Raw genomic sequence first — 14700 nt, 5'->3', positions numbered from 1 at the left:
TGCCGCAAAGGTGCTTGCCAGGCCCTATACTCTGTGCAGGGAGACACTGTGAATAGCTAGACCCAATCCCTGGCTGTTCAGAATCCTTACCCTTATGGAAATCTAGCCAAGTGAACAGAGATGGTGAAACATAGAGGAGCCACATCACACAGAGTGAGGGATTTGAAGACAATGGAAATAAGGCCATTAGGCACAGAGCAGGCACTCAATACATGTTCACTCTCTTCCCTTTTCTCCTCAGGGTTCCCCCTCTTACTGAATGGCACCACTCTCTTTCCACTCAGTGTTCCAATGTTCCATGATGGACATTAGAGCATCACCTTTGACACACCCCTCTCCTGCTATAAAACTGTTACCAAATCCTATCACCTGGCAACCACAACAGCCTTCATATCCATCTCTCATTTCTCTAGGCCACAGCTCTAGTTTATGCTCTCACCACTGTATGCCCATGTGGCCACATTGTTCTCCTAAAGGCTTCCAGTCCCCAGCTATTCCCAATCTGAATTAATTTACCTTATCACCTAATAAAACCAGGAATGTTAAACCAGGAAAACACACACACACACACACACACACACACACACAAAACCAGATCAAATATTTATCAGAATACTTGAACATAAATAGCTTTTGACATTAGAAAAACAAAACTATTTCCATGAAAAAATAAAAATAACAACAAAAAAATAAACTAGGTCAAAGCATCACACTCTTATTTTCAAAATACTTCAGAGCTTCCTCTGGCCACAGAATCAAGTGTGTACATCTCACATGATTAGGCTGCAGCCCTCTAGTTGCCCTGCCCACCCTATCTAACCACACTCCCCCCTCAGCAACCCGAACCTCTACTGAGGTCACGCTGGCAGGGAACATAGTGAGGTACCTTCCTAGGTATGCTGTTCCTCAGCCTGGCATTTCTTTTCTTCAAAACAATCTCCCAGTCCACTAACCGCTCCATTCAAGGCCTCTACTATAGAATTTGCTCCATCCTGTCTTATTCTGGAGTTTTAAACAATAAACTCCCTGAAAGCCTTCTGCATTTCTGTATTCCCCACACAACTTAGAATCACTTTTCTGTCTCAGAATGTACTCAACACATACTTATTAAACAGAAGAAAAAAGGCATCTTACATTCAGCCGAGTTTTAACAACTAAACTATGAAAGAAGATAAAATATTGCTGGAAAAAATAGACTAGCATTACACGCAACCAATGTAAATAAGTAAGTTTCAAAACTAAAACTACCACTGGTCATTTCTCTATCAGTTCAAAATGGTGCTTGAGCACAAACACCGCATTCCCTGCCACATCAATTGTCCAGAAAAGAAGAAAAATACTTGGAATAAATTAATCCACAAATTTTTAACAAAAGTCCCAAGTAATCCCCAGTGGCAGTTTTACATGGTAGCTTTTCCTATCCCAAATCCTTACTCCAGCTTCCTCTCAGACTCTCTCGGGATTAGGGTAGCCCCTTCCTCTCCTTCAGTAGGCACCTAGCCTACAGTTTGCTGGGGGAGCATGTTACCTGGGCATCAGCAATGTCCACGAAGTTGTACTTGTCGGTGAGTTGGAGATAGTGAATGTTGAGAGGAGTGCCCAGAGCTTCCAGGGCCTTGGGGTGGCTATGCAGCTGCTCCAGTGCCAACTGGTAATAGGAAGCCCTGGAAAAAGTTTCTAAGTGGGAAAGATAGTTGTTACATTTTTATTTTCTTTATCAAATTTGGTCAAGGAGACTCTGTAGAAAGTTAAATGACACAATTCATGTACAACATGGAACAGATACAAATATGAAATTTATGGATGAAAGAATTAGGTACAATCTACTCTAAACTGTCCATTTTTGAGACTCCAAAACCAAAGTCTACAAAGTCAGGATCTGTGGGAATCTTGCAGATGATGTTGGGAAAAGTACTTGACCTTTCTGTGCCTCAACTTCTCCACCTTTCATTTCCTCACCTCATTTACTACACCTCATTTCTTCATCTAAGGGGCTAGATCAGATCTTCTCTAAAGCTCCTTTTGGTTCTAAAGTCCTAGGATACCATGATTTGCTCAAAGTGACACAGTTGGTTCAAGGCAGAGTTGAGGCCGGAATCTATGAGTGAACTTCTAAACATTGCTTCTTCCACTAAGATGAAGGTGATGATAAAACAGCATAAAATAGACCATAACATCAATAACAACAAAACCCTCAGGCCAAGATATAGGACATTAAAATGCTATTTTTTTCACGTTAACAGTTTTATGCTGACATTTCATGTGGATAAAAGATATAACCTGCTCTGTCTTTAGTACCCTTCTTGGCCCAAAGTATACTTGGAACTCCAGGAAGTACCTCCCTAAAATTGTAAGGTACTAGGGAGAGAGCAAAGGTAGGCTTCCCAAGGAAGGTTTTTAGTTTGACAACCAGAAAATATTTCCCTCCTATACACCCGACCACAGTAATAAAAGGGAGAATCACCTTGAGCCTGATGAGGCCAAGGAGAAGGCCCCTCCTGTCCTGCTTCCCAGGAATGGGACTACAGGGGATGCTGTGGGAGTGAGCAAGGTGCCAGCCATGACAAGAAAAGCAGTAGCAGATGCTAGGTCCAGACAGTTAAACTTTATTGTAGATTTCCATGCCTAGATGCTGTTCTCAGTATTACATATATCTTACAATTCTCACCATCTCACAGGTTATGCGATTTAATTTTTACAACCTCATGCATAAGTACTAGTATTATCCCTCATCACACAGATAACTGAGGCCCAGGAAGGTGATGAACTCCTTCAGAAGCCACACAACTAGTCAAGAGCTGGAGGTGGGATTCAATGACTTGGCAGCAGAGCTCAGCTGGGCTGTCTAATTGGCTGACTCCAGCTTCCTAAGGGGGAAAGGCTATCAGTCCTCCAACCAGTAAAATGCATCCATTCCTGTCATGTTCTGCCTCTATCCCTTTGGTAAAAGGGAGAGGAGGCTGAGCTATTCTAGTCCGAATTATCCCTGGGAATGCTCATTTTGGGTCATTGCCAGACTCAAAGACCTCTGGGTCAACTGAAAGAAGGTCAGAAAGAATGAGTGGAGAGGACACCGTGCTTTGACTGTTGGTGATTCTAACATCCTGGCAAAAAGTGAAAATGCTGTTGAGTGAGGGTGAAAAGCCAAGCTGAGAAACCATGGAGGAGCTTCAAAAAAAATTATTCTTGCCCGGTAGGGCGTGGCTCAGTGGTTGAGCATCGACCTAGGATCCAGGCGACTGGGGTTTGATTCTCAGTCAGGGCACATGCCTGAGTTGCGGGCTGCGGCCTATCAATGACTCTCTCATCATTGATGTTTCTCTCTCTCTCCCTCTCCTTTCTTCTCTCTGAAATCAATAAAGATATATTAAAAAAAAAATTATTCTTAAAAACAAACAAACAAATGCTATTGCTTCACAACAGTAGCAATTAAATGACCTTAAATGTCCTGGTTACTCACAACCGTGGCTTGTCTTTACAAATTCAAATTTGAATGGAGTGGGGCTGGAAGCCACATCTGTCAAGGTTTTTGCCATCTGGACTATTTTTACTTTCTGCTCTCACCAGAGAGAGTCCTTTGCTCAAGGTCCCCTCCTCCACTAAACATTAAAGAATGGCAGACAAACAGGCTGAGCATACTTGAGAAATAGAGCCAATTTTCCCCACCTGTGAGCCATCTGGTATTCCCCCTTCCCTCTGTTCTTTGTTTTGTTTGTTAATCCTCACCTGAGGATATTTTTTCCATTGCTTTCCAGAGAGAGTGGAAGAGAGGGAGGCAGGGGAGAGAGAGGGAGAAACAGAGATGTGAGAGACACACATCAACCATTTGCCTTCCGCACAAGCCCTGGCTGGGGGTGGGGAGTGAACCCCAAGCCCAGGTACCTACCCTTGACTGTGAATTGAACATGATACTCTAACTACTGAGCCACACTGGCCAGGGCCCTCTGTTCTTCATATAATCTCAACAATCTTGGATGTCCAGTGTGTGCACTGAAATGAATGCCCATCTTGCGTTTGCAAACAAATCCTGATCCTTTTGTTAGCACAGGTAGCTAGACATTAATAAGAGACGAGAGCAAAGGGAATCAGACATTAAGAAACCTAAAAAACTGGGAAGCTGAATTCAATATTGGGCCTGCTTAATTGGAAAGCTACAGCTACACAAACTCCCCAGGGAACCACCGGTCCATTCCTGGCAGATAACTGGGTATAGGGATAGAACAATAAAGGAGAAATTCCTCTGCTGGGTGCAAGCCCAGTAGAAGCCAAGATGCTGCAGGGGGAGGTGTGTCTACTATGAGGAATGTGTCTTGTCTAGCCTGAAAAAAGATTGGATTAGATAAAGGACATAGAGCCCCCCCAAAATATAGGAAGTGGACTGGTTAGTGGGAAGAACCAGGAGAAACCTGTGAAAGACTGGGAAGTTGATTGGTTATTTTGAAAGGGGACCTGGTCCTTCCCAAGCCCAAGATAATGAAGTATGTAACCCTCATTTTTCAATCATGAAGCATGTAACCTTCATTTGTAATCTGTCAACCCTGTTCTATAGCCCTGAACAAACAGTTACAAGCTAGGAACACACAGTTACAAGCTAGTGCAAGGAAATAGCCAACTGTAACAGTTAAACAATGCTTGTTCCGGCTTCTGTATATTGTTTTGCTAGGTTCCCGCCCCCTCTCCATGCCAACCAGGATGCAGTTTTGCCTTTAAATTCTCCCTGTGAAGACTGGGGCTGCGAGTCTGTTTAGGGCATGAGCCCCTTGTAGCCGCTGGCTTAATAAACTTCCAAACACTCAATTTGGTCTCTGTGAATTAATTTCGTGAAAACTGGGTATAACAATAATATAACCCAACCTTAACAAAGCTCTCGAGCTGTCTCTCACTAGGTGACATAAGCTCACCCTGTTCATTTGCACTCTCTCTAGGTAACAGCCATGTGGGCCTAGCAGCGCCAGAGTGCAGCCTGCAACAGACTACACTAGTGAATGAGAAGAGACATGGACCAAACTGGACTAAGCTTGGACACCTGCCCTTTGTACTGGGCCTGAAGAACACAAGGCTGGACTTTTTCCACTATGGGACACAGAGATGAGACATTGGGAATCTGGGGGCTGTCTTCTATTTCCACCCAATAAATCTTACCACGAGACCTCATCCTCCCTTGTGGGTCCCTGGAAATGCTTTACTTGTGATACCACAAGGACCCCATTTCCACTGGTGCGCAAGGTGGGGCCTAGTAGAAATATTGGCTTTTGGTAAGAAAGCTAAGACCTCACATCCTATGTTGGAAGGTCTTTTCTTCACTTACCTCATCTCCTTCCTCCCTTTTCCCCCCCTCCCCTCTCCCCCCTCTACTGCTGCCTCTGTGCATTTTCTGGTTTCTTTTCTCCTCCCTCACTGCCATTTCAGATTCAAATCCAGAATACCCCTTGCCCCAACTTCGTGGGTGTGGGCCAAGTGGCCTTGCTTCATTGCCATGCAACCACCTCAGACTTCCCCCGTAGGAACACAGCACTCCTGTGAGTGTGGGACCCATTTCCCCTCTGGCAGCCCCAGGTCCCTTTGTTCTTAGCACTGCCCCACAGACCCACAGGCTGGGTATTTCCCTTCCCTCCATTTGGTGCTGGGGTTCCCTGCAGGGCAATGGGCTGATGGGCACCAGGGAACATAGAATGTGGGAAGTGTGCACATACCTACTGCTGTGGTGACTTCTGCTCCTGGCATGTGAGGCCCCCTAAGTGCCTTCCCCCTCTGTAGCTGCAAGTGCTCAGGAGACCAGCCCAGGGACCAAGCCAAACCGAACTGCAGCCACATGGGCATGAATGAACTGCACCTTCCCCTTTTGCTCCTCTCCCCACCCTAGTGTGCCTGTGTCCCAGGAGCACTGGGGGGAGGGCAGTAGCCCACCCCCAGTGCTTCTGGCCCCTGCTGCAAATGCAGCTGCTTCCATAGGACACTGAGCTCCCTTAGCTATGCAGTATACATGGTAAATCTGCCTCCAAGGCTGAAAACTTCCCAATCCCCAAGCCTGAGATGCAAGCACTCACAGAAATGGGAAGGTTTATATTAAACTAACTGGAAAGTAATGATTAAAAAAAAACCTCCACAAGAAACTAATCTGGAGACTGACTGTTAATTTTCCCACAACTTTTGCATCCTCTCATGCCTAGCAATTTATAATTTTCTTAAAAAAGGCCCGAGTTATAGCACAAGATTTTCCACCCAAGGCAGCAGAGGTGCTAGACACCCCTCATACAGACAGACATGAAGGTGAGGACCTCCGGTAAGGCTAGTTAAGGCCAGAGGCCATCAAAATGGCCCATGTCGAGTTAAATAACCCAACTAACAGTGCCTGACTTTTGGTAAGGCTCCATACCTGGATATAACTGTATTGCAATCTTCTTCAGGGAGGTCTCCTCTCCTGCTGGGGGAGGGTTGAGGCACAGGCTGTGAGACCGACACCACAGCCATCAAGGGCAGGAAAAGGCTGGCAAAGAAGGGGTCACATGCCATCCTGGGATTTTGTCCTATGACACAGGGCTAGAGAGCACTAAGAACGTTCATGCTCCCCTCAGCTACTCAAGTTCTTTCTCTTTTACAAGGAAGAAAGTTTTTGGCAATACTGCCTCCATCCACAGTGCCTCAAGAGACCCCTTTTGGGGCACGTACTTGCCAACTAGCAGAAATTTAACTTTGGGTCCCTCAAGAAAAGGGCTTATATATAATTGGCTTTTTGAAACCAAAGTCTGTACCTTTTAGATACAAATATGTAGTCTCCAAGAACTCTAATCTGCTCCATCTCTTTTGAAATGCAAATTTCTGGAAGGTAAATCTTATCAAAAGAGAAAAACCTTAGTCATCTGAGCAAATCAATTTAACTTATTTCAGCTGTTCCTTTCTAGAGCAGTATGTCTCTTAAAAGTATGTTTGCCAATAGAAGAGCCTATGTTTCTAGAAGTTATGAAATGTGTTTGCTAATCTAAACAAAGCTTACCTTTTAGCTACCTAATGCAAAGCTGAAGTTCGGTCATTTTCACTCTGTTAAATAGGACAAGAATTTCCTTTTGCTTTACATTTTTCTACCTAACCAAGACTTTGCCTGGAATGTCATGTCTGAGAGAGACATGCCTGGACTCTGGATGTCACCAGAAAGCCTTAAGGAATTAAGATTGACATTCAAAGCTAATAAAAGCCCATTGGAGAAATAGCCTGGTACCTTGCTTATTCCTTGTATGATTCCAGCAAACCAGATTTAAAAGAGTTTATATGATCAATTGCTATTCTTGTGTTTATGCACATAATCAGGCCAAATTAAAACTAGACTTAACTCATTCTCTTTGATAAAAATAAGGGTGATTTTAGGAAGAGAAAGTGTGTTTCAATTTCTCTTCTTAAAACTCCCCCGTTAATTGCCTTTAAAGTTTTGTTTTTCACTTGTGAAAAAAACCGGTTCCTGAATTTTCTAGTTGTCTTCGACCCTCCAAACTAAGGTTTTATTTTTTTCTCTTATCCTCTGAATAGGAATTATTGAGAACAAAAGCTTTTTTTCTAAGGCTGTGTTTGGGTATGCCACACAAAATGTGCTTAAACACCTAATGACATCACCAAAGATGTTTAAACTGCAGATGAAGGATCTATCAAAATGTCAGTGCTCATTTTCATTCTAGCAACTAGAAGTCTTTCCTTTTTCTTTAATCCTTGCCCAAGGATATACTTATTGATTTTAGAGAGAGGAAGGGAAAGAGAAACACTGATGTGAGAGAAAAACATCGATTGGTTGCCTCCCATACGTGTTTTGACGGGGGATCAAATCTGCAACTTAGGTATGTGCCCTGACAGGGAATTGAACCCACAACTTTTTGGTGTATGGGAAGATGCTCCAACCAACTGAGCCATGTGGCCAGGGCTGGAAGTCTTTTCTACTGACAGTCTTACAGACTCAGAAACTGGTTTATGATTTGCAGTGTCATTAACCTGTGTATTTTTTTTCTTTCTTCTGTTTTGAAAGCCCATCTGCATCACTGCCTCCAAAATTGAGACTCAGCAGTTTGACTGGACTGACTGACTTATTGTCAGGACTAGATGGTTGAGTTGGTGAAGTATAAAGTGGTCTCTTGGATTCACGTGAAACTGCTTTCCCTTTTCTGCCCAAATGGTTCACACAGAAAAGGCCTGCTTCAGAAGGGAAATCTCAGAATGTTCCCTTTAGCCTAATTTGAATTTAAGTATGGTAAACAAGAGGGATTCAAACAGGTGCGACACACCTTCCTCCAGGGAAGCCCATCTTCCAATCTGGAACATAGAAAAGTTAGTCCCTTCTTCTATCGCCTGGTTCTTACCTCTCACCAGACCTTCAGTTGCTATAATTCTCTTCATTTTTGGACTAAGCCTTTTTAACCTTTTCGTCAAATTTGTCACCTTTAGAATATAACAAGAATGCCAGCCTATCCAGCAGTGCCATCCTCTAGACATCGCATGTGCCACCTCCCAAGGACAGCAAGACTAACCTGGACTTTACAACAACCCCTTTTTCCCTCCTTGAAGTCTCCTCCTTTTCACTCCTTTTTTAGCACATAGAAAGAATCTCTGGGACTGGGGATAGGCAGGTCTATGCTTTTTGACAGCAAGAGGAAGTTACAGAAGATCAGACCTCCATCCATTTACCCTTTTAAGATTACAAGGCCCAAGGTTCTTCAGGGGGTAAATATGTTAGTGTAGGTAGCAAGATATTAATAAAGGAAGGAAACAAAGGGAATCAGACATTAAGAAATAAATAAACTGGGAAGTTGAATCCAATATTGGGCCTGCTTTACTAGAAAACTACAGCTTCACACACTCTCCAGGGAGCAAGTGATCTGTTCCCCACAGATTACAGGCGGGAGGGACAGAAGAATAAAGGAGAAATTCTGCTGGGTGCACACCCACTAGAAGCCAAGATGGTACAGGGTGAGGTGCTTCTACTATGAGGCATGCACAGTAGGAACTAAGATTGCAACCATAAAGACCTGCCTGTCTAGCCTGGGAAGAGGATCTAGAAAATGGATTGGTTAGGAGGATGAAACCAGCAGAAGCCTGCGAAAGATTGGGAAATTGATTGGTTATTTTGAAAGGGTACTTGTCCTTCCCAAGCCCAAGATAATATAACCTAAGCTTATTTAACAAATCTCTCTTGCTCGGTAACACATACGCTCACCCCATTCGTTGGGTGTTCTCTCTCTGCAGCAGCCGGCAGTTGTGCAGACTCCAAGCACTGGTAAGATTAGCCAGAGGGCAGTGGGAACAGAACACATTAGCCGGATGAAGATAGAGATGTACTAAGCTTTGGCATGGGGCAGAACTTTTGGACACAGGCCTTATGTACTAGGCTTAATGAAGACAAGGCTAAACATTTTCATGGCAGGAAGGATGGAGATGAGACACTGGGAACCCAGGGGCTGCTATTTCCACCCAAATAAATCTTTTTTTTTTTTTAAATATATCTTTATTGATTTCAGAGAGAGGAAAGGAGAGGGAGAGAGAGACAGAAGCATCAATGACGAGAGAGTCATTGATCAAGCCCACAACCGGGCATGTGCCCTGACTGGGAATCGAACCCTGATCGCCTAGATCCCAGGTTGATGCTCAACCGCTGAGCCACGCCCAGCAGGGCCCAAATAAATCTTACCACCAGACCTCATCCTCCCATGTGGGTCCCTGGAAATGCTTTTCTTGTGTGACAATGCAAGGACCCATTTCCACAGGTAACACTTTTAGTTGTACTTGTGGCTCCTGAAAAACTGGGATTATAGGACAAGTAGGAGGCCACAGGAATGGAATGGTGTACTGGTTCTAAAAATGGCCCCCTCCTCCTTTCTAATCTGCAGAAAGCATGTGAAGTATTTCCTATGATGGAGGAATTTAGAATAAGACAGCTAGGAAGAGGCCATGCCTCAGGCAGTTTGCGAAATACTTACTCTGTATAAGGTAATACACAAGGGCACAGCCCCCACTAGCCATCACACTGGTAAAAAGGAACAGTTTTCCCAGAGGCACTGTCATCTTGCTTCCTAGAGACTTAAACAAAAGATTAAAATTTATTGTTAGATTCAGGTTCATATGAAGGGATTTTGTCTGGATTGGGCCCCAAAGGTAAAGAAGAGTAAGGAGGAAGTCAGCAAGGAGGCATCTTTCCTTCTTTGCTTCCTTTCAGAATGCCAGGGCTGGTTCTGGAGCCAAAGCAGAAGTGCCCTTCTGAGGGTGGCCTAAATCTGGGACCCATGCTGTGGGGGTAGTGGCTGAGCACAGAGCAAACATGCAGCCCTGCAAGTGCTACATGGCCAAAAAGCACAGCTACTTTGTGTCATGCTGGCTGGTAAACTGGAAGCTTATTCCTTCTGTGGTAATAGCTGATCTTGTGAGCCTTTGAATGGACCTGAGTGATCACTGGCTGCTTGGGATGACGGAACTGTGGTCTTGACTTTCAGGCTGAATGAACAGTTAGAGAGGAGCCAGCTCAGCCTATTCAGAACAACACACCCAACCCTTGTCCCCGGAAGATTTGGGTGGAGCTAGGAGCAACCAGTAGGCCTTGATGTGGCCAATTATCCTCTTTTTGGAGAACATTTACCCATGCTCAAACCTGGGTCTGGGTCTTTCTGGAAAGCTGTAAAATACCCAACCATAAAACAGTAGGATACTGGCTTACATCAGGGTTTATAATTGAAAAGCCCGCAGGGCTAGAAAAGTCACATAAATGGGAGCAGATATATGGGCCAAGTCTGGATGAGTCTTCCAATTTTTCAAAAGGTCTTTAATGAGAAATTGTCTAAATTCTAAAATTTGACAACCAATTAAAAACAAACAAACAAACAAACAAACAAAAACTAACAAAATACATCTGTGAGTCAGATTCTTTCTGTAGGCTTCTAGTTCGCTGTGACTACTCAAGCTGCATCAGGATATCCTTATCCTAGGTGAGATAAATTTCTCTCTGTCTGTCCTTGCTGACATTTCTCAAAAAAAAAAAAAAAAAGATTTTTGAGCTGATATGGAAATTCCAAGTTTAGGTAAAGCAAAAAATGACCATAGTGTTTATGTCCTGAACATTTAACCTTAGATTTTATGAGCTTCTTTAGAAAACAAAGCCTTTGGTGTTACCTAATGGGGTGTGAGGCAATACAGTGTAGAACTGGGTATAATGCTAAATCTGTGAGTCAAGGTAAACACATTCTTACCGTCTGCTTCTCTGCCTTCTAGAACATGAAGAGTAATAACAACTGTCTACCTATTATTTCCAGAAATGTGCAAGTAAATGAATCCATAAGAAGGTCTGTTGGAAAAAGTTCATGTGGCTATTCTTCCTGGAAACCGGCAATTAAACAAACCCTTAAATAGTGCTAAAGTTGACTAATTTCATACAGAAATAACCTTGAATCCAGGTTTATGCATATAATAAATTTTGATCAAATTATAAAATTAAGCAAGGTAAAGTTTTAGCTTATCCTCATATTATTTATTTATAGTTTTGTTCAACTAAGAAAAGGCAGCTGAAACCCCAAATAAATGTACTGCAACTTCTGTAAGAGTTTCAGCTGGTGCAGTATAGTATGCAACAATATTTACCAAAGTTGAGTATAAAGTCAATTAAAATAATGCAATCTGGAAAAAAACATTTAATCTAATAATGAAAATGGTCAGAACATCTCCAAAGAATGCATTAGTTAGATCGTGATTAATTTGAAAGAGCCCTCAACAGGGTGGGATAATGGAGCAAGAGCTCTGCAGTTTCTCACAAGATTGCAGTTTCTAAAATTAGCAGGAGGCAGGAGATAAAAGACATACTGAAACAAACAGAGAACAGCCACCTCATCCTTCATGTATAGTTACAGACACAAGTGAAAACTAATGATCAGGAGAAATCCAGGCAGCAACTTTCACCTATTGTTTAACTTCAGGGTACCCTAGAGGGTTCTAATGGGAAACCTGGACAGGAACATTCATTACCTTTTGACACTCTGTAGCACAGCTTTCTTGAAAATCATCAAATGAAATTTGTCCTGCAATTAGATAATGATTTTACATTAAAATCACTTTTTTGAACCCAATTCTCTCTGGTGTTTAATTTTATAGAGCCAAGATTTATTACCAATCCAAGCTGTAGAACATGAACAAGTTAAGTTTAACCTAAAAAACAAGCCTTGTCTATAAAGGGCGCTAGTTTTCCCCCTTCTCTTCTGCCCTTAGGGGGGAAAATGCAAAGCCTGCTGTTTTCCTGTCTGTGTACTATGTATCTTTTGTTGCCCCAACCAGAAAACTGGTGTGGGCAAAGGAGGGCGCACTGCAATAGCAGTGGGTATGTGACCACAGTGCACACAATCATAGGCCCAGTGAGCAGCCCACAGAAACAAGACACTATCAATATAAGCTTTACACCATGGATTAAAAACAGCTTTTTGGAGTTAAAAAGAAATAAATGTATACATAGCCTTTAATAATATTGATAATAATAGTGAATATTTGTATCTCTTACTATTAGGTGCCTGGTATTTTCTAAGCACTGTACATATCATACTTCATTTAATTCTCACAACAACCCTAGAAGTAGGAACTGTTGTTATCATTTCCATTTTACAGATGAGTGAGGCACAGAAAGGTTAAGTAACGTACCTCACATCACACAAATAAGCGTGTAAATGGGATTCAGACCCAGGCAATCTATCTCCAGGGTCTGTGCTTTCAACCACCATGATATACTGACTTTAAAATACCCACTGATTTTGGAAATACTGAAATGTCAACAAATCATGTGTCTCTGAATTACAATATATTTGTAATATTCAGTGCAAAAGGCCTTGTCAGGTATGCCCTCCCCGCTATTTTTCCAGACAAGAACATGGCATGTATATGTACCTTAATTCTTTCTTTTGCTTTTGGTTGTTGAGGGCCGTTTCTGGTCAAACAAATACTGCGGGGAATCCAGATAAATCACAGTAATTACAACACAGATAGGACCACCAAGAACAACTGTGCAACTGTGCATGCCACAACCCTAACAGGATGCCACCAACAGGGTAAACAACTTAGACTCATATACAGGATGGGGTGTGAGTAATGAAACACGGAGTTTACTCCTGTATTATTTCCCATATCAACAACTGTAAACCTACTTTTGCCCTACCTGTATTTATTAAAATGGTTTTCTAACAGTTGGAAGTCCTCTCAAGTATCTTGAAGAAGTGGTGCGTGCCTTTTCCTAATTTGCACAAAGGTGCCTATAGGCAAGCAGCAGCCTGGTTAGTGTGACCAGAGGAGTGTACCAGGAGATGAAGCAACACCAAGGAAGTGGACAGCCCTGCCTGGAGGGAATCAGCAATGGAAACTGACTCTGAGTGGAGAAAAGTGAAGGAGTAGGAGAAGGGGTTCAGATCAGTACACATAGCAAGCAAAGGCTGAGCGGCAGAAACAAGAGCTGTAGCACTATGGAGAGCTGGTGGGGAGCCACAGGAAATGGGTCTGCAAAGGGAGGTTGTCACTGCTATGAATGGCCATTTACCCTGCTGGATTCTTCTGTGCAGGTAAGGGGATTCAGAGAGGAAGGCAAATGACACAGTAGGACCAGCTAGGAAACTTTTGTGACATATTAGCAAGGGTTAAGACCTAGGTATTAAGAGTGGATCAAAATGAAAGTTCCTTAAAATATTTAGGACGGTTATTTACTTGCTAATTTGCACACAAGCTTATTCCAAAAAGAATGATGGGGCTAACACGGACATATGCATTAGAAGAGAAAAAATAAATGGATGAGGAAAAGAAGACAAATGGAAAATAATTTTAAGAAGAGAAATACAGTTGGGGTAAATAAAGTTAGTATACAAAATTAAACACTCTCAAGCACTATATATTTCTTCAAGGTGGCCATAGATTTTACACGGAGCTTCATACCTGCTCAGCAGAAAGGGAAAACTGAAATAGCTGTGAGGTCCACAGTGTCCAAATCAGCGGCTGAGGAGGAATATGACATTTTCTAGCAATACACCAAGCCTGAGAAGGATCTTTTTCATGCATGCTTAGAAAAGAATTCTCTGAAGTGGCTGGTGTTGCAAATATCCCCAGTATTTTCTTTTAAGTTCACAATTTTCAAATGACTTTTTTTTTTTTTAATATAACATCCCATAATGAAAGGCACAATACAACCCCCCAAAAAAAAACAAACAGAATTTTACAGTAGAGGCTTAGAGAAAGCTCTAAATTGTATTTATTACTTAAATTTATTAAAAATGGATTCAATGGAGAGATGAGGCAGTCATGATCCACTGGTCCCATGGGAACTGTTCCATGTGTCAAAAAGTGGGGTGATGGGTCTGGGATAAGGGGGGCAAGAAAAGGGGCTCTGCCCCTGCCTTTTTATAACCTGCTTCAGTTTACTTGCCCCATCAGCAATCTTGAAGAGTCTTCAGTAGCCCCCAAACTCATCAAAAAAAATTCAAAAAGGTACAGTAGAGAACTAGAGATAGATTTTTAGACTATCTCCAGGAAGGCTACATTTGAGAACTAAGCTTTTGATAAGTATTGAAAAATTTTAATTTGATGTCAAAATCTGCAAGAAGCTTATATTCAATTAGTCTACTACTGGAGGGTCAATGAGGATATAGCCCAATTCCCCTGCCCAGTTAGTGGAATGGTGGCCACTTGGCTAGCAGCCACGATGAGCAGAGAAGCTCA

The 14700-nt window shown here is 42.5% G+C and overlaps 1 protein-coding gene across 10 annotated transcripts in view; it reads right to left on the bottom strand.

The window, feature by feature from the left end:
- COA1 (cytochrome c oxidase assembly factor 1) overlaps positions 1-14700 on the bottom strand; it is a 129462-nt gene that overhangs the window by 5426 nt on the left and 109336 nt on the right. For 7 of the 10 annotated variants that reach the window (XM_087821064.1, XM_087821068.1, XM_087821072.1 and 4 more), the window contains 3 exons: positions 11983-12035; positions 9954-10053; positions 1529-1677 (listed from right to left, as the gene is read on the bottom strand). In XM_087821064.1, the coding sequence (XP_087677190.1) occupies positions 1529-1677; positions 9954-10053; positions 11983-12035 (302 nt within the window). Of the gene's footprint in view, positions 1-1528; positions 1678-9953; positions 10054-11982; positions 12036-12888; positions 12944-14700 lie in introns of all 10 variants that reach the window. The other 3 variants (XM_087821070.1, XM_087821071.1, XM_087821069.1) reach the window with 1 other exon arrangement.

Source organism: Miniopterus natalensis, chromosome 10 (assembly GCF_054644295.1).
Source record: "Miniopterus natalensis isolate mMinNat1 chromosome 10, mMinNat1.hap1, whole genome shotgun sequence".
In the NCBI taxonomy this organism is placed as follows: domain Eukaryota; kingdom Metazoa; phylum Chordata; class Mammalia; order Chiroptera; family Miniopteridae; genus Miniopterus; species Miniopterus natalensis.
Note: the sequence above shows the minus strand (reverse complement) of the source record. Positions and strands in the feature narration are given on the sequence as shown.